The 18,483-nt window shown below is 44.7% G+C and overlaps 1 protein-coding gene across 1 annotated transcript in view; it reads left to right on the top strand.

The window, feature by feature from the left end:
- Nucleotides 1-13,313, top strand: part of MORN5 (MORN repeat containing 5) — a 33,860-nt gene extending 20,547 nt beyond the window's left edge. The window contains exon 5 of the mRNA XM_066580825.1: nucleotides 13,049-13,313. Within this exon, the coding sequence (XP_066436922.1) occupies nucleotides 13,049-13,128 (80 nt within the window). The 3' untranslated portion in view covers nucleotides 13,129-13,313. The remainder of the gene's footprint in view (nucleotides 1-13,048) is intronic.
- The last annotated feature ends 5,170 nt before the right edge of the window (nucleotides 13,314-18,483 follow it).

The following is an 18,483-nucleotide window of genomic DNA, read 5'->3' as shown; positions in this document are numbered from 1 at the left end:
ACATGCAGCTTGTTTTTACAGAACAGTTTAAATGGTGGGTGGTGTCAAAGATCACATCGAAGACAATTCAGTCTGAAAACAAACAATATTCTTCTTTCCTACTACCTGTGCCCAAACCCCAGTCCCTAGATGTAGATTAACTTTTATAGGATTTTGTTAATTGAGCCAAATGATGTCAATGCAAGCAATGCTATCAGCACCTCCTGTATTATGTATGGAGGACGTATTCAAAAAAAGCAGACTAAGTACAATGCCAGGTGTAATATTAATACCATGTGGCTCCATCTCATCCGTGAAATGGGAATGTCGCCATTTGAGTCACCCTTGACAAGATACCGCCCCAAAAATAGTTTGATCCTGAAGTAGCCTCTCATTGATGATTCTGCTTTATCATTTATCTTATTTACCACAGTATTTTTTTGTCATTTTGTGTATAAATATGTTACTTCTCTGATTTTATGTTAAGCAGGACCTGTTATGCCAGCAGGGCTGGCTGCATAGCTTAATCTGCTGATTTTAACAATGTTTGCCATTTGTTTATACTCGCCACCGTTCTACCACAGTGGCTCTACTTAGAATCGTCTCCTGATGCTGTGAATGTGTCAAGTGGGCGGTCCCTACCACTCACTGTCAATGAGTGACATCAGACTTAAAGGGGTTGTCTGACTGCCCAAAGTGAATTTTTTTCCCAATAATGCCCTGTAGAGTTAAAAGCATCATACACTACAGCTTTACACATAAAAATCGATATTCTGCTAACCTTTTTATCCCTTATCTTCTCCTTGTAAAGCTGACCTGAAGAATTTTTCAAAGATGGCGCTGCCTGGGTAGTTCCCATGATCCACTGCTTCTTCCTCCTCAGTGTGCGCCTACCGATGACGCCGGTCACATGACTGGAAGACTGGCATCATTATGGAAGACGTAGGCTGTGACAGCCCGATATAGCTCTCTCCGTTCCATGTTTCACTGCTTTCAATGGAGCTGGCAGCCGCCCAGCCCCATTCAAAGCAATGGGAGAGCAGTGCGATCTCCTGCTACTGCTCTGACAGCTGTAGCAGGAGATTCCTTCATCTCCCCGGCATGTCCCCTCATCACTGGACACTGGGGCAATGATGTGATAGTGCTGTCACAGTATCCAGTGATGAGGGGACATGCTGGGGAGATGAAGGAATTTCCTGCTACAGCTGTCAAAGCAGAAGCAGGAGATTGCGATCTCTAGCATTACTTTCAATGGCAGAGGATCGCGATCCTCTGCCATTGAAAGTAATTAAAAGTGAAAGTAACACAAAACATGCTCCCACACACATGCCCCCCCACTGTGCCCTCCCACAGTGCTCCTGCCACAGTGCCCCTCCACAATGCTCACCCCACAGTGCACTCCCAACAGTGCCCCCCAGAGTGCTCCCCCTCCAGTGCCCCTCCACAGTGCCCACACACAGTGCCCCCCCCCCACAGTGCTCCCCCTCAAGTGCCCCTCCACAGTGCTCTGCCTTCACATTGCCCAAACACAGTGCCCCCCCATAGTGCCCCTCCACAGTGCTCCCCCCCATAGTGCTCCTCCACAGTGTTCCCACCCACAGTGCCCTCCTCCCACAGTGCTCCCCCCCACAGTACCCCTCCACAACTACACTGACAGCACCCCCCCATGCCTCCCCCTCACAAGTACAGTGACACCTATATATAGATAACACAGGACCCACCATTCACTATAGACACAGCCCACCTCCTCCCCTCCCTGCACAGACAGGATTACACTGTGTGTAATAAATTACTGTGACAGCCCCCGCCCACCCCCCAGCGTGACAAATTACTGTCACAGCCCCCCTCCCACGCCACGTGACAAATTACTGTGACAACACCCCCCCCCCCCCCATCCTCTTTCCCTGGCGACAAGTCTACGCCCAGCACCCAACGGTAACAAGTCTATGTGACAGCACCCCACAGCGACAAGTCTATATGATAGCACCCCACAGCGACAAGTCTATCTGACAGCAATCCACAGCGACAAGTCTATGTGACAGCACCGCACAGTGACAAGTCTATTTGACAGCACCCCAACCCCTGTCGACAAGTCTATGTGTCAGCACGCGCAACCCCGGCAACAAGTCTATGTGATAGCACCCCTACCCCTGCTTTCACACCAGTCCGCACCAGTGACCACATATGTAAATAATGTAGGAAAAATTGTAGAGAACGATGAGGGTTCTAAGGGAATTAAGTAATGTGATACACAGATCTTTCATATATTTAAGGGCTCTTTAGTGACAGGGTCGGTTCCACTGGATTGGCACAGAGCCAATATGGTGCCAATATTCAAAAGGGGGTTAAAAGCGAACCTGGAAACTACAGGTCAGTAAGGGAGGTGCAGCCAGCAGTAGAAAAACAATACTCCCCTCCTGCTGCTGTGATGCTTCCTCGCCATGTACTCCCAATTCTCCAGTCAAACCAATAGAAGGCCTGACAGGGACGCACTGCTTACGTCCCGTAAACCTGCCAGGGGCTTCTACTTTAGGACTCACATGACAGGTTTACAGGATGTCACTGGGCCTTCTGGCGTCATGACATCACGACATCCAGAAATGCTGCAGAAAAGTTCTGTGCCGCAGTGAGTATATTTATTTTATGTAGTTTGGGGACAAAAATATATAAAATAAATAACTTTGAAAAAACCTTTAACCCCTTAAGAAAATGGCCTATTTTGGCCATAAGGACGCATTGATTTTTGGGGGATTTTCATCTCCACTTTTGAAAAGCCATAACTTTTTTATTTTTCTATCGACATGGACATATATTTTATTTTTTTGCAGCGTCAATCATATAGCATAGATGAAACAGGAATTTTTTCTCTGCGGGTCAGTACAAATATGACAATACCAAAAATATAATTTTTTGGGTTTTTTCCACTTTTGCACAATAAAAACCCCTTTTTTAAAATTTTAATATTTTTTACATTGCTACATTCAAAGTCCCATAACTTTTTTTTTTATTTCATGGTCGGAGCTCTGTAAGGGCTTGTTTTTTGCATGACGAGCTGGGTATTAGTGTACCTTGACGCCACCAGAAGCTAGGGGTTTGACAGGGGGAAGGCCCCTTACACCCCCAGCTCCCGATAGGGTCAAGGCACAAAGGTCTTTGAAGGTCCTAAAGTCGGTGAATGTGAGCTGTATGATGTGGAATGTCAGTGAACAGACCTGCATAGCTACAGCCCTGTGTCCCTGTTCCGCCGCTGTGGTGTCCCAGCTGTCTTTCTCGTGCACATGAAGGGGTCAGCAGGCTGTAACCAACATTCCCCCAGCACAGTTGGGTCCCTGATGTGGGCTGGCAGCTCTTCTGCCGCTGCTGCAGTATGGCTGCGAACGCTGTAAGATAGTGTCCCCCGTTGCTCTACGCTCCCTGCTGTCCTGATCCAGTGTTCTGGGGAAGCATGGAGTGTATGGCACCGCCGCTGCCACCTCCGTGCTGCTGTATGTGTGCAGTGCCAGTGTGAGTTACGGGCGGGCCAGCGGTGTGTCCTCCCTGCTGCCCTGCAAACGGTCACACATACCTGGGGGAGGGGAATGGAGCTGAATGTGCGCCGCTGCCTGCAAACTGCCTTCACAACACAGTCTCTTCAGTGACTATTGGTGAAGGCACTCACCGCTGCAGAAGTCAGTGGGGTGCCGCCTTCGGCTCCGGCGCGGGGGAAAGGCTGCCCGGCAACCAGCACAGGTGCTGGCCGCCGTCCTCTACTACACCACTTCGTGTTCCACCATTACATTAGTGGCCTTCCAGGACCTTCAAGCAACACAGATCTGCAGCCAATCGGGTTGAGGGGGCGTAACCTCCTGTCAATTTTGACTCCACCAGGATTTCCTGGTGGCATCAAGATATACTAATACCGACAAGCTGTAGTTTTTATTTGTACCATTTTAGGGTACATGCGCTTTTTTTTATCAATTTTATTGCGCTTTTTGTGCGGTAAAACGAGCAAAATAAGCATTTGGCCTCCGTTGTTTTTACGTTTTTTGCTATGTAGGATAAATAGTGTGTTCACTGTATAGTACAGGCCATTATTGACACAATGATACAAAATATGTTGGGTTTTTCTTAAATTGTTATTTTTCTTTATACAAATAGGAAAAAAAGCAAAAAAGGAGTTTTTTAGTTATTTTTTTTTAATGTTTTTTTACACCATTTGTTTTTGTTTTTTTACACTCTTTATGTGCCTGAAGGGGACCTGATCCATAGCAGCTCTGATCACTGTGATTAAGCATTGCAGGACTTATGTACTGCAAAGCCTTATTGCTTGCAATAGCGATCACTCGCAAAGGCAAGCCAGGATGCTTGTAACCGGCATCCTAATGCCATGGCAACCCATCACCTATCTGTGATTACATCGCAGGGGTCCGATGACAGCACATAGGGAGCTCCCTCCCTCTGTGAACCCTTTACATGCCGTGATCTACATAGATCACGGCATGTAAGAGATTAACAGCGGAAGTCGCTGTCCTTATGCACCCCCACTGTTGCAGTGGGAGGCTGGCTATCAGTAACAGCCAGCTCTTGCTGCCGGATGGTGCGGGGTCTCTCCTGATCTCACGCTCTCCACAGGGCGTAAGTGTACGTCCTGTTGCGTTAAGTGTCCCACAACCAGGATGTACACTTGCGCCCTGTGGTGTTAAAGGGTTAAACACCCATTGGCAGCCAATGCACCGTCCACTGTTGGTGGTAATGCCTTCTATAATGTATTCCTGGTATATACATAACACTAATACAACTTGCGATGAATAAGAGCTGTCGCTTGAAACACATTTTTAGACATTTTTAGCCCTATGTATGGTTTTTATTGTTGTCTTGCAGAATAAAGCTTTTTCATGTAATTCTTAACATAGTAACATAGTATGTTAGGCTGAAAAAAGACATATGTCCATCCAGTTTAGCCTATTACCCTCCAATGTTGATCCAGAGGAAGGCAAAAAAAAACAATGAGGCAGAAGCCATTTTCCTAATTTAAGAGCAAAAAATTCCTTCCCGACTCCAGACAGAAACAGAATAATCCCTGGATCACGACCCTTCTGTAGTAATCAGTGACTATAACGTTATATTGTTACACTCAAGAAAGGTGTCCAGGCCTCTCTTGTACTCTTAGTGAGTTTGCCATTGCGATGCCCTCAGGCAGAGAGTTCCTTAGTCTTACTGATCCTAAAAGTATAGCCCCTTTAATACACTCTTTGACAAAGAAAATCAAGCACCTAGAATGAGTTGTCATTCTTCTGCAAAACGCAGCATGCAGTTCCATCTCAGGCAGATATGCAAATGATTAGACTTGTGGTGTGATTAGATGAACGGTCTTGTCACCTGAGGCCCTAAAAGAGGGTCCAACATTGGCCTGTAAACAGGCTCAGAGGGTACTTGTGTGTAGTGACTTATTCTTCCGCTTGTGTAGAACTTGTTGACCATTAGATGTGCCTCTACCATTCAATTGATGAGATATCACCCAGTTAAGTTTGAGAGGAGCGCATTATTGGAATGCAAGAAGCTGGATGGTCATATCGATGAATTGTCAGCCACCTTGGCCGTTCTGACCATACTGTTAGGAGGTGTTGGGACCAGGGCTCAGGACGCCCTTAACAGACCACCAGTAGAGAGGATCATCCAATAAGTACGAGCACCTCTGTTAGGTTCTGCTCCTAAGACCTGTAGTTCTATGGATTTCAAGGCGCACACTCACAGGTGTGGGATATTTGAGCTGGCTGGGTGTGAAGTTCTCCAGCCAGCTAATCACCACAGGTCTGCTGCACATAAATGTCAGCCTCTCTGGCTAGAGGGTACTGATTTCCTCATTCCCCTCCCAGTACTCTTGTGTTTGCATTTATGCATGTTGCTCTGTAAGTGTGAATAGTGACGTGTTCTGTGGGTCTGTGCAGGTGGCTGGACATGTGGTGTAAACAGTCCTGTTCCATGTGGTATGCATTCCTTTGTGTGTTGGTGTGAACTGTGTCCTGTTCTGCTTGGATCGTTTTTCATCTAGGGCAAGCCAGGTCCTTAGGTTCCAGTGTAGGGCCGTTTCAATTGGAACGATTGCCTGCAGAAAGGACTCATGGGGTACTTGTCTTGTTAGAGTAGGGGCCCACGAGACAACGAGGACCCTTGTTGTGGGCTTAAGTATATTGGCCAAAATACGAACCAATACCTCGGAACACCTACAGTATATACGTCTGTTTATGCATGCATGTATGTTAGGTGAATGTTTTGGGTGTTTATCAGTCATTGTGTAATGTCTGCTCGCAAGTCCCATTTGCAGTTCACGTAAGAAGGAAGAAGGAACATGACAGTTTTGTTGTCCTCCATCCAGAGACAGGTGGCACCATCATTGTAGGCCCCGGTGTCTTTCAGAACCATTTCTAGGCGCTTGGCTGAAGGACATTTGGTCTCATGGCGCCCTTTACATGTACTGCCTTTGACACCCAGCTCTGCCTCCATTTGTAGTGGTATCGTGCACCATGAAACTGAACTGCTACAGAGAGGAACGGGGTTGCCTTCAGTAACAAATCCAGGTTTAGTTTGGGCACTGACGCCGGCTCTGTTTGTGTCTGAAGACCTCGGGGTGAGTGCCTCAATCCTGCCTTTGTTATGGAGCGGCACACTGTGACCACTTCTAATGTGATGGTCTGGGGGGCCATCACATTCATCAGTCAGTCACCCCTAGTAGTGGTATGAGGGACAATGACAGCTCAGTGATATGTTCAGGACATCCTACAGCCACATATATTGTTTCTCATGGCAGGGCTTCCAAGAGGCATTTTCCAGTAGGATAATGCTCGGCTGCATACAGCAAGGGTGTCACAGGAGCCTTCACAACATTGCCACACTTACGTGGTCTGCCCAGTTGCCAAATTTATCACCGATAGAACATGCCAATTTTTACAGCCTATGTGTTTGTACGATCTAGAGGCTCAGTTGCAAATGTGGAACGATACTCCACAGGATACCATACAGAACCTGTATGCGTCCATGTCCGTATCACATCTTGCATCCAAGCTACAGGCGGTCCAACAGGGTACTAGAGCCTCCATGCCCACCCGTCTAACATCTTGTAGCCAAGCTAGAGGCAGTACAACAGGGTACTAGAGCCTCCACACCCGCCTGTATCACATCTTATATCCAAACTAGAGGCGGTCCAACAGGGTACTAGAGCCTCCACACCCGCCTGTATCACATCTTATATCCAAACTAGAGGCGGTCCAACAGGGTACTAGAGCCTCCATGCCCGCCCATATTACATCATGTAGCCAAGGTAGAGGCGGTACAACAGGGTACTAGAGCCTCCATGCCTGCCCGTATCACATCTTGTATCCAAGCTAGAGGCGGTACAACAGGGTATCAGAGCCTCCATGCCCACCCTTATCACATCTTGTATCCAAACTAGAGGCGGTCCAACAGGGTACTAGAGCCTCCACACCCGCCTGTATCACATCTTATATCCAAACTAGAGGCGGTCCAACAGGGTACTAGAGCCTCCATGCCTGCCCATATTACATCATGTAGCCAAGGTAGAGGCGGTACAACAGGGTACTAGAGCCTCCATGCCTGCCCGTATCACATCTTGTATCCAAGCTAGAGGCGGTACAACAGGGTATCAGAGCCTCCATGCCCACCCTTATCACATCTTGTATCCAAGCTAGAGGCGGTACAACAGGGTACTAGAGCCTCCATACCCGCCCGTATCACATCTTGTATCCAAGCTAGAGGCGGTACAGTAGATTTTCCACAATAAATTCTCCTTTTGCTCTAATATTGTAATCTCTTATATCAATGTTACAATCACACAGAGAAAGTTAAATTTGATTCCGACAACTTCTAGGGTAGGGATTATTTTTTACAATGACTGTATAATAGAGAACGGGTAATATCTGTCTTTACCGCTGTCACTCTGTTGTGTAGCCGACGGATATAGATCCGTAATATAGTCACATAGCTACTATGTGACCATACTGTACTTCCATCTGATTTCACATGCTTGCACTAAGAATACTTACACATTAGTAATAGGGACTTGCCAGGACCCGTGTGTGCCATCCTATTGAGTCTACGCACATACCATGTTCCCACCTAAGTATATCAACATTCAGTGCTAATTTCCGCAGTCATTTCCATGTACGGTCTGGATGTTTTAATTCTAGCACATGCTTCCATAGAGCTACTCTAATACCTCGGTGACATCTCTGATTCGCAGCTCCGATGACAGCACGCGACATCTCAGGTGCTTTCTTGGATTTTTATAAGTATTTGTTCCCTTTGTAGCAAGACAGCAGCTGTACGGCGCCGACGTCTACCACAGATAGAAATTAAATCTCAAAATGTTGCAAGAACCGTCGCTGTCCTCATATTAACATATTCAAAGTAGCCGCTATTGGAAGAGTTGCAATTATTAGTCTTGCGTTTGCCGGCGCTAATCAATACCTAGGTATAATTGCGTCTTAAAGATGGATGCATAGTCCTGATGCTTGAGGCCTCGCAGGCAGGAGTGCCGGTGCTCACAGGCAGCTGCAGTAAGAGGCACATACATTTGTGATTCAAATTGTTGGCTGCACAGCCAGGTAGTGTGAAAAGGATAGTCAAGTGGCTGTTAAGTCCATTGCCGCCAATTACTGACAATCAGGGAGGGGCTTTAAGGCTTGTTCAGTATAATAAGCCCAGTTTGTCTTGTTTCATGGGTTACTGCTGAAGAGGTTGCAGCTGCACAGATTCAAATAGCCCCAGAACTGCTGTAATTACCAGGCAATCGGCCCTTTAAGTGTGCAAAGTCTATATACAGACAGGAACTGTTTAAGTTCGGGCCGACGTATGACTTACAACGCGTCTGCTAAATCGTGCTCGCTGTGGCATTTTATTCTGTGTTTTTCATTTACTGTTTATCGTACTGATAGAAAATGTATCGTTCCTGTGTTTTATTATTATGTTCTTGTATTGTGTTATGTTAGCATCTTTAGGTTGCTGTAGAATCGTCTGATACGCAAGGGTGACACATGACAGTCCAAGAGCTGAAACACATTAGCGCGTGCGCAAATACGCTCGCCACTATGGGGCGTATTTGCTCATGAACCAGTGAGGTTTTTTTTAAGACTATTCAAACTCTATTGAATGCAAGTTTTTGGGGAAAAAAAGCAGGAAGATCGATGTTTTCTCGCACATAGAAAAACTACATGTGAGGAAGATGGGGCAAGTCCTATCTTTTCTCACTTGTAGTAATAACGCGCGAGAATCCCGCTAGTTAAAACAAAACCATTGAAATCAATGGTTTAGTTGTGGCCGTGATTTTCATGGCCATAAAAAGCTCAAAAATTGCGTCCATCTGAAGAAGCCCCCAGTGTGGCTCCACATATGTGTCGCAGATTCCGTCCAGGGGTTCCGTCACAGATCCAGCTGAAGATACTAAACAGCTGGGCGGAAATAAGGCTGACCCCATTATAGTCAATGAGGTCTGCCCGTTGCTGTTCGGTTCCATCCATAGACGGAGACGTTCGCCCATGGGGGTTCCTCTTTCCTGCTTCCTGAACGGATCAGGGAAACAGAATCCCCAGCACAAATGTGAAAGCACCCTTTGGGCTCCTTCACACGACTCTGTTGGTACAGCGTATTCTTCGCGCCAAATACGCTGTACCAATCTGCCGTAAGCTCCCATGTTGCTGATCTCACATATTGCACGAAATACGTCTGCGATAAAGATCGCAGCATGTTCTATCTTGGCGTGTATTACGCACGCATTGACTGTCACATGTGGATGGCGCGCAACAAATTACACTCATATTTAGCCAGCCGGAGGGTGGATTCACGCTAGCATTACATCTTTTTTTTTTTTTTTTCTCCTTTCGTCTCTCTGTTCCACTTTTGGAGGATAGAAACGGAATTAAAATGGACTTAAACGAATCCGGTGGGCAGCGCTATTTGTTCTGTTTAAAAAATGTAAACCTGACGGACCGGAAGCAAATGGGAAGCTTACTGTTTGCTGTCTGCTTTTTAAAAACCCATTGAAATCCATGGTGGTAGAAACGCATCCATGTAAGTCAGTTTTAATTCTGTCTCTATACTCCAAGAATGGAACAGAGAGACGGGAAGCCAAAATGGAGATTAAGGCTGGTTTCCAACAAACGTATAAAAACATGTCCGGAATACGGATCTCTATTACCGACGTGCTTCAAAGGACGTTACTATTTCATCAATTTTTCATCTGTATTTTTATTATTTTCTGTTGGGCAAATTCAGGTCAGTACAGAGAAAGTGCGCAGAAAATAGATCGTGCTGCGTTCTCCGAAAAGGGCCGTTAGAAATACAGCTATGTGATTGGCCCTATAGTTTTACATTAGCTCCGTATTATGGTCCCCTCAACACGGACCTAGGGGCTTCATGTGGTGGAGTGTTAGGGCAGTAGTATGCAGTCCTGAGCTCGCGCTCACGATCTGGAGATTGTGGGTTCAATCCCCGCATGGTTCAGGTAGCCGGTTCAAGGTTGACTCAGCCTTCCATCCTTCTGAGGTCGGTAAAATAAGTACCCAGCTTGTTGGGGGATAAAGATGGGGAATGGCCATGGCAAACCACGGCGCAGAAACAGTCTGCAAGAAAACGTCAGTCATGTCAGGGGACTTTACCTAATATGGAGCAAAAATGCGTTGGCATGAGTCCACTCTTACTGGTCTTTCACCTAGAAGACAAGGTAAACAGATGAGACTATGTAAGTTGCATACACAGTAATATACAAAGTAAACACTGAATGGCCTCTTTATTAGGCCAGCTTCAGACAGCCTCTTTACTGGGCCAGCCTTAATTAATGGCCTCTTCATTAGGCCAGCTTTACTAACCCAATCTCAGAACATCATAGGTCCAAACCCTGCAGCTGGGCCAGGACATAATTCTGTATTACAGACACAGAAATGTGGCCATAATACACTTGTCTGAAGCCGGCTTTACAGACACCAATCTAGTAGCATGCTGGACCTCCTTAGGTCTTCAGAGTTGCATCAGTTCCTCTTGGCATAGATTCCATTAGGTGTTGTACTCTCCATGCAGACAGAAAGCGTCTTGTAGTTGCTGCATATTAGATAAAGGTACTGAGATGTTCTGACCAGTTGACAGAAAGGGGTCATCAATTCATGCTGTTAGAGTCAAATTCTGACCTTCCCATCAGCACGGAGCAACAGAAATCTGGATTCATTTGACCAGGAATCAATTTTTGTGGTCTTTTGCCCACTGGAGTCTTGCCTTTCTGTTCCTCTTAGCAATGGCACTGGAACTGGTTGGCTGCTGTTATAACCCATTTGTACAGGTTGTACATTAGGACACGTTAGAGCATCAACATTGTATTTGGCTTGACTTGTACAATGCTTGGGCATCAGACAGATTCCTAACATCCTCCTCTGACCCCTTTCAGCGATGAATTGTTTATGTCCACAGATTTCCCTTCTCTGTATACTCTTCATGCTATTGCATGAGAAAACATGACAAGGTTGGCAGTTTTTGAAATCCTGACCTCCGGCTTGTTCAACACCAATAACCAGACCTTGTTTGAAGTCAATCACATTGCTCTATTTTCCCTATCTAATGTAGATTCATGTTGAAACTGGTCCACAGAAAACTTCAGTGATTTTATGCTGCACTCCAGGGTCACATATCTAATTTACCTATTGGGAAGCTCCAATCATGAGAGAGCTGGTGTCTCTAATAAAGTGACCATTCAGTGTATATATTGCATAGTACAACAGTTGTAACACAGAAGGGCGGCTTTTAGGAATACAGAATTTGAAAGTTGTCTTCTCTAAACTGTCACAAAATGAGTGCAGACATAGGAATGCATTAGCACAAGGCTAGCAATAGCCTGTCCAGTACACCGTGTCAGTGCCAGCCAAAGTGTCTATATGGCAGAACAAGGAACAGTGCCTGTCAAAGGTCAGGCATAACAATGACCGCCACAATGCCTCTACAGCACCACCTATTGGAAGGCAGCATTCTTGCAAGTCAATCCCGACCCTTTAAAGGGGTTCTGACATGAATAATGTTTTTATGCTTTAGCAGCCATTGTTCCCTGGTCTGCCTAATGGACCCAGGGAACCCACGATTTAATGGCTGCCAAAACATAAAAACCTCATACTTACCTTGTCTCCTGTTGTTGTTGACATCGGGGGGGTCATCTCCCAGCAGGCGCTGCTCTTCCTCTTCTTCCTCCACGAGCCGCGCTGCTCCGGGATCGCGTGCATGCGCAGTGGAGAGGTGCCCTCTCACAGGAGTCAGGACGGGCCGCGTCTCCACTGCGCACGTGCAGAATCTCCGAGTTCAGCCAGGACAGACGGGCCGCCCACAGCAAGCACTGCTTGTGACGTGCTTGCTGTGGGCGGCCCGTCCATTCACCTCTGAAGTGGCTGACGGACGGAGCAGAACAGGAAGCGGTCATTTTGACTGCTCCTGCTCTGCTTCTACAAGCCACAGAAAAAGATGCCGGCTGGAGGGGACATGTCTGGCGATCGGTCCTAGCCAGGCAAGGTGAGTAAAATATTTTTTTTTTTTAATGTCAGACCCTTTAACAAGCCTTGTAACAATGACTGGGAATTATGAGCCAAAGCCAGAATCTTCACTAAAAGGAAAAGATAGCCATGCACAGACAGACTGCTTTGGGGTGATTGCCCTTTATCAGTGTACAGTAGGTTTATGGCTTGGCTAGTGGGGTTTGGGAAGAGTATAGATTCTCCTTAGGGACAGCACCCATAAGTCATGAGGAGACTTATAAGGCCATCCATGCTCCTCTGTGAAATATGCAAATAGGAAGATGGGATAATGCCTCTACAGCGCCACCTATTGGATGGCAGCACAAGACAATGTCAGACCTTTTAACAATGACTGGGAATATGCCAAAGCCAGAGTCTTCTCCAGAAGGAAAAGATAAACCATACAGACTGTTCCAGGGTGATTGTACCTGTGCATCGTTACCTTTTCCTCCTGCTTACCTTCAGTGCTACTTAACCTACATATGTGTTACTTATGTATTTATTTATAAGTTGTTTCTTTCTTGTCTCTCCAGATGAGGATGAACATGAATGGATCATTCAGACGTGTCGGAAGGGATGGGATGAGATTACAGGATACAAGCCTAAGCACTAGACTGGCTGCCAGATGTGGGACATCTCCCCTGTTCATCAGGGTTCATATAAGCACAAGCTATAATCCCAGATACTGAGAGACCTTTCTCTCTCACGTCCTCAAATAAATTTATAAATCAATTGAAAATGTTATAACGTGTGACTAGTTTCATAGTAAGAAATGTCAGTAAATGGAAGATAAAAAGATCTTTTTTATGCTTTTAAACCTTAAATTGGACACCCTCAAGAGCAAGTTATCCATAAAATGGGAGATAACGTGCTGATCAGTGGGGGTCTGATCGCTGGGATTCTCACCGATCCTTAAAGGGAATCTGGCAGCTTGAAGATGCTGTCCATACTACAGCCATGGTGTTATAGAGTGGGAGGAGCTGAGCAGATTGATATATAGTTTTATGGGGAAAGATTCAGTAGAAGTAGTGTGTATTTCATTCTGAACAGAACAGTCCAATGGGTGGTCCTATCAGTGAGTGACAGCTATCTATGTATGACTGTCAGTCACTGATAGCTCCGCCCATTGGACTGTTCAGCTCAGAGGGAGCAAGGTTTAAACGAATAAAATATAAGTTATACTGATACTTTCTTTATAAAACTATATATCAATCTGCTCAGCTCCTCCTGCTCTATAACATGATGCCTGCAGCATGGACAGAATGTTTGAGCTGACAGATTCACTTTAAAGTGAAGCATCAGTATGTCTTGAAGTGTGGGCAGCGACAGTTACGCTTGTGCCCCGCTGCTCCATTTATTTCAGTGGGACCAGTGTTGATAGCCGAGTTCAAGGACTTGTCAATCTCCTCCGGTCACAATGAAATAAATGTAGAGGCGTTGTGCATGTGTGACCATCGCTGCCTATATTTCAGGGCGCGTCAGAGGCCCAATGTTCAGGATTGGTGGGATTCCCAGTGGTTGGTCTCACACAAGTTAGCAAATTATCACTAATCTAAGTGTATGCAAAGACAGTTTTACTTGGCATTAGCCCTTTCCAATCAACTGTCTGACGGCTGAAGACATTATGATTGAAGGCTGTACAGCTCCGATGTCGGCAGGGTATTCTTACTGTATATTACTGGCCGCTCTGTTGTCGGGGGCCTCTCCAGCATGTCCCATACCGCAGTACTAGCTCTAGCCAGTAGATGGTGCCATTGGAAAATGGCAGAAAGAGAAAGCACCCTAGGAAACCCTGAACCCAAAATTGGATTGCAAAGGGTTAATACAGCGACATTTTTGCTTCTATATTGCTGCTGCAACACCTTGGAATTCCATGCCTTTACTTATCCAAGATCGTCATAGGGTTCTATGGCCAAAAAAAACAGCTTACACTGTGTTAGTAAAGTCTAGCCAATGGAGGGGACTTCTCAAAAAGATGGTTTATGGAGAGATTTTGCTTAACAACGTGTCTCGAAAGAGTGGAAACATGAAAACTGTTTGTCAGATGATGATCTAATGTTAGGCCATGTCACCAAAACGTCAGCCATTTCGAATGCCCCCATCTTGGATTCAACTCTCATTTTTCCAATGGGAAGGTAGGTGTATGATATATCAGACTAGCAGAGTCTTTCATGAGAAAGACAATGGTGTGCTTCATTGTAACTAGAGATGAGCGAATCTACTCGGTTCGGGTGTTTTTGAACTCCAGCACCGCTTTTTCCGAGTAACTCACTACTCGGACGAAAAGATTCGGGGAGCGCCGGAGGTGAGCGGGGGGTTACAGAGGGGAGTGGGAGGGGGGGGGGGGGAGAGAGAGAGAGCTCCACCACGCCGCCCCCCGAATCTTTTCGTCCGAGTAGTGAGTAACTCGGAAAAAGCGGTGCTGGAGTTCAAAAACACCCGAACTGAGTACGCTCGCTCATCTCTAATTGTAACATAACTTTATTCATTGTCATGTTAACACTGTGACTTTTTTTAATTAGAGGCAATGTGAATGATGGTGTTATCTGAAGCAGAAAATGTTGAGGTTGTCCCTATGTCCGGTGAACAAAGCTCACCTATCGTCACAGCAGAATTTAATCAACGTCCCCAAACCAGGCCTCCCATTACCAACCATACAGTTGCAAATTGTTTTCCAGATTCTGTCGCTGATAAGCCAAAATCTGGGACACTAAAAACTGCTACTGATGAAGCATCAGCAACCACTGTTCGGGCCTCATTCAGCAAGAGCCCACAACGTAGCACTCATCGTCTGTCTCTAGAATGTGGGGTTAGTCGTGCCTCCATACAGCAAACTTTGTCTTTGCATAAATGGCATCCTTACAAATTGCAGCTGCTGCAACGCCTGAAGGAGGACGATCGCCACATGTTCTGCCTGAGATAATGCCATCATTCACATTGCTTATAATGAAAAAAAGTCAGTGTTAACATGACAACAAATAAAGTTATGGTTCAATGAAGCACACCATTGATTTTCTGGTAAAGTTCTCTGTCAGTTTGATACATCACACATCTACCTTCCCATTGGAAAAACTAGTTGAATCCAAGATGGCAAAATTCAAAATGGCTGTCATATTGGTGATGTGGCCTTTCTGGTTTCCCCCGCAGCTTGTATGCAAAATTGGATCACTGTCTGCCAAACCGTTTTCGTTCTATATTGGTGTTTCCACACTCTTGAGACATCCTGTATATTACAAAGCACTGGCATGTCATGTATGAGCTCAGTAACATACATTCACATTAGTACAGAACCCATTGAAACGGGTTGTTAGATGCTATAGAGTGGGTCTATCTGGAAAACTATTAGCCAAAGTGGAGAGCCACTGCAAGGACTGCCTTTAGCGTTGCTCCCCATTAATTGTTTAGTTGCCCAGTAATAAATGCTGATCACTTGGGATTTTAGCAGCCAGACCCGTGGTAATAAAATTAGTGAGGGCAACCGAGTTAAACAGCTTCTTGGAAAACTATAAAGTTTATTGGAGATCAGTATTACATAGCTTGATTCAATAAACTTTATTTATAATGTTCCAGAAAACCCCTTTATTTGATTGTTATAGAAATTGTAATTTTTAGCTATTTGCCCGCCAGTGTCTATAATTTTTGCGTAAAGTGTTTAATGCCAACGAGGAAAAGCTTCTGCCTTTAATTACTTGTGTACATTGGGTATCATGCTTGCTTATATTCTCTAAAGTGTAAAAACAATGTTAGCACTCAAGTGGAGCCCAAGGGGATTTGCAGTGAAAAACTGAGCGCGCAAGAGGTTCTGACCTGCTGTAACTTAAAACCGTTCTTTAATTTCGTCGCAGTACACATCCTTAGAAAGGAAGAACCTCACTTGACCTTCTGTAGACTGACCTTGAGCCTTCTCAATTAGCCATGGCTGATTTTAATAATTTGGTCATTTGGAAATAAAACTTTTCAAATTGCAGCATCATTTTTTCATTTAGCGTTGCCCGGCCTCGGATGTGGTTTGGTCTGTTCATTTGTACTCCAAATCAATCAAAGAGAGCCTTGAAGCGAACCTGTCATGTCCCCACACTACCAAAAACGAAGTCATGGTGCTGTTAGGGGGGGCGACAGCGAGGCACCTCAGTTCTTTGGTTTCTGCTGCTTTTATTTTTTGATGTTAGATTTTTTTTCATTCTATTGTTTGTAGATGACGATGAGAGCGGCCATCTTCCCTGAACTGCTGTAAATACCATTCAGAGTTATGCTTTACAGCAGCCACATTGACCACAGGAAGTTTTGTAGATTACAGGTAATCCATTGACTTTTATGGGAGACAGTTATGGGCATGATCTTTGCAGAGATCATTGTGCAGGGAGGAACGCAGGTGAGCTGTGACATCATCTGTTATGATAGATCTGTGTTATCTATCTATATCTATCTATATATATAGATATAGTGAAAACCCTCGCTGACTGATTCACTGACAGACTCATTGACTGACTCACTCACTGACTGACTACTAATTCTCTAACTTCCCACTGTCAAGAACAAACATGAAATTTTGCAGGAGCATTCTTTAGGTCCTAAATAGGAATAGTAAAGGGGTCACAACTCGATTATTCAATGCTAAGTACAAAAGTAAGTGCACCCCTATGGGATGTAACTTCCCTGTGTTGTACAAGCGTGAAATCTGGCACAACAATCTAACTGACCTCTGTGTGCATGCACTAAGGAGAATCTACTCCACTCCATGTGTATATACTGAGAATAATATAACTGACCTCTATGTTCATTTCCTAAAAAGACTGTAAAGTACACAAGGAAGCAGCCATGGACTGCAGGGATGGAGCATGCCTTTAAGGCTAAGAAAGGGCTGCAACCTCCAGTCTGGGGTAAATTTTAATAAAAAGGGTGTTACCTTTTAGGGTAAAAAGTGAGGTGGCACATTCTGCAGAGGCACATTGGTACATGCAGTCTGAGGAGAATCTAACACTCCTCTATGTGTATACATATTTTATTCCTCGGTTCCTCTAAAGTACCCATGAGTCAATGAAAATTTTCAGTGCGAACAACAGGTGTACCAAATTAATTCGGGCGAGGCCAGGTATATCAGCAAGTATATATATAGGTGTCACCTTTCATTGCAATCCTGCATGTGATGATAATGAGATGACTGCTGAAAAGTTTTCTCTACAGAATAATGGAGTGTCAGACTATTATTAGGCTCAGTGATCAGTGTGAAAACTGCAGGTTGTTAGGATTTTTTTCCTAATAATGAAAAAAAATCACCAAAAATTCTTACCATGTTTAACATAAAAACTTTATTTGAACAATCGGTCATTTTTAGATGACACATTTCCTTTAAAGAGAATCTGTCGTGTTAAACATGCAGTCTGATCTGCAGGCAGCGTATTATAGAACAGGAGGAACTAAGCACGTTGAGCTCTTTTGGAAAAGATTTGGTATAATTTGTATTCATTTAGAAACCCAATTCCAAAAAATGTTAGTATGCTGTGTAAGTAAATAAAAATTTTAAAAAAGAATAAAATTATTTGCAAATCTCATATAACCATATTTTATTCACAGTAGCACATGGAACATCTCAGGTGATAATAACACATTTTTCCCATTTCATTAAAAAAAATTAACTCATTTGGAAATTGATGGCAGCAACACAACTCAAAAAAGTTGGGACAGGGTTAACAGATGGCTGGAAAATCAGTACTAATGAAAAACAGTTGGAGGGTCAATTTTCTACTAAGTCACTCGACTTATATTATGTAAGAAAGGCAGTCTCTCACAGAAGCAGAGTCAGAGGTTCACCAATCTATGACAAATTGTGTCTAAAAATTGGGTAACAATTTCAGAAAAATGTTCCTGAGCATAAAATTGCCAAGACTTTGAATATCCCACCATCCACCCTACATAATATCATCAAAAGATTCAGAGAATCTAGAGAAATTCATGTACACAAGGGACA

This window comes from Eleutherodactylus coqui, chromosome 10 (assembly GCF_035609145.1).
Source record: "Eleutherodactylus coqui strain aEleCoq1 chromosome 10, aEleCoq1.hap1, whole genome shotgun sequence".
NCBI lineage: Eukaryota > Metazoa > Chordata > Amphibia > Anura > Eleutherodactylidae > Eleutherodactylus > Eleutherodactylus coqui.
Note: the sequence above shows the minus strand (reverse complement) of the source record. Positions and strands in the feature narration are given on the sequence as shown.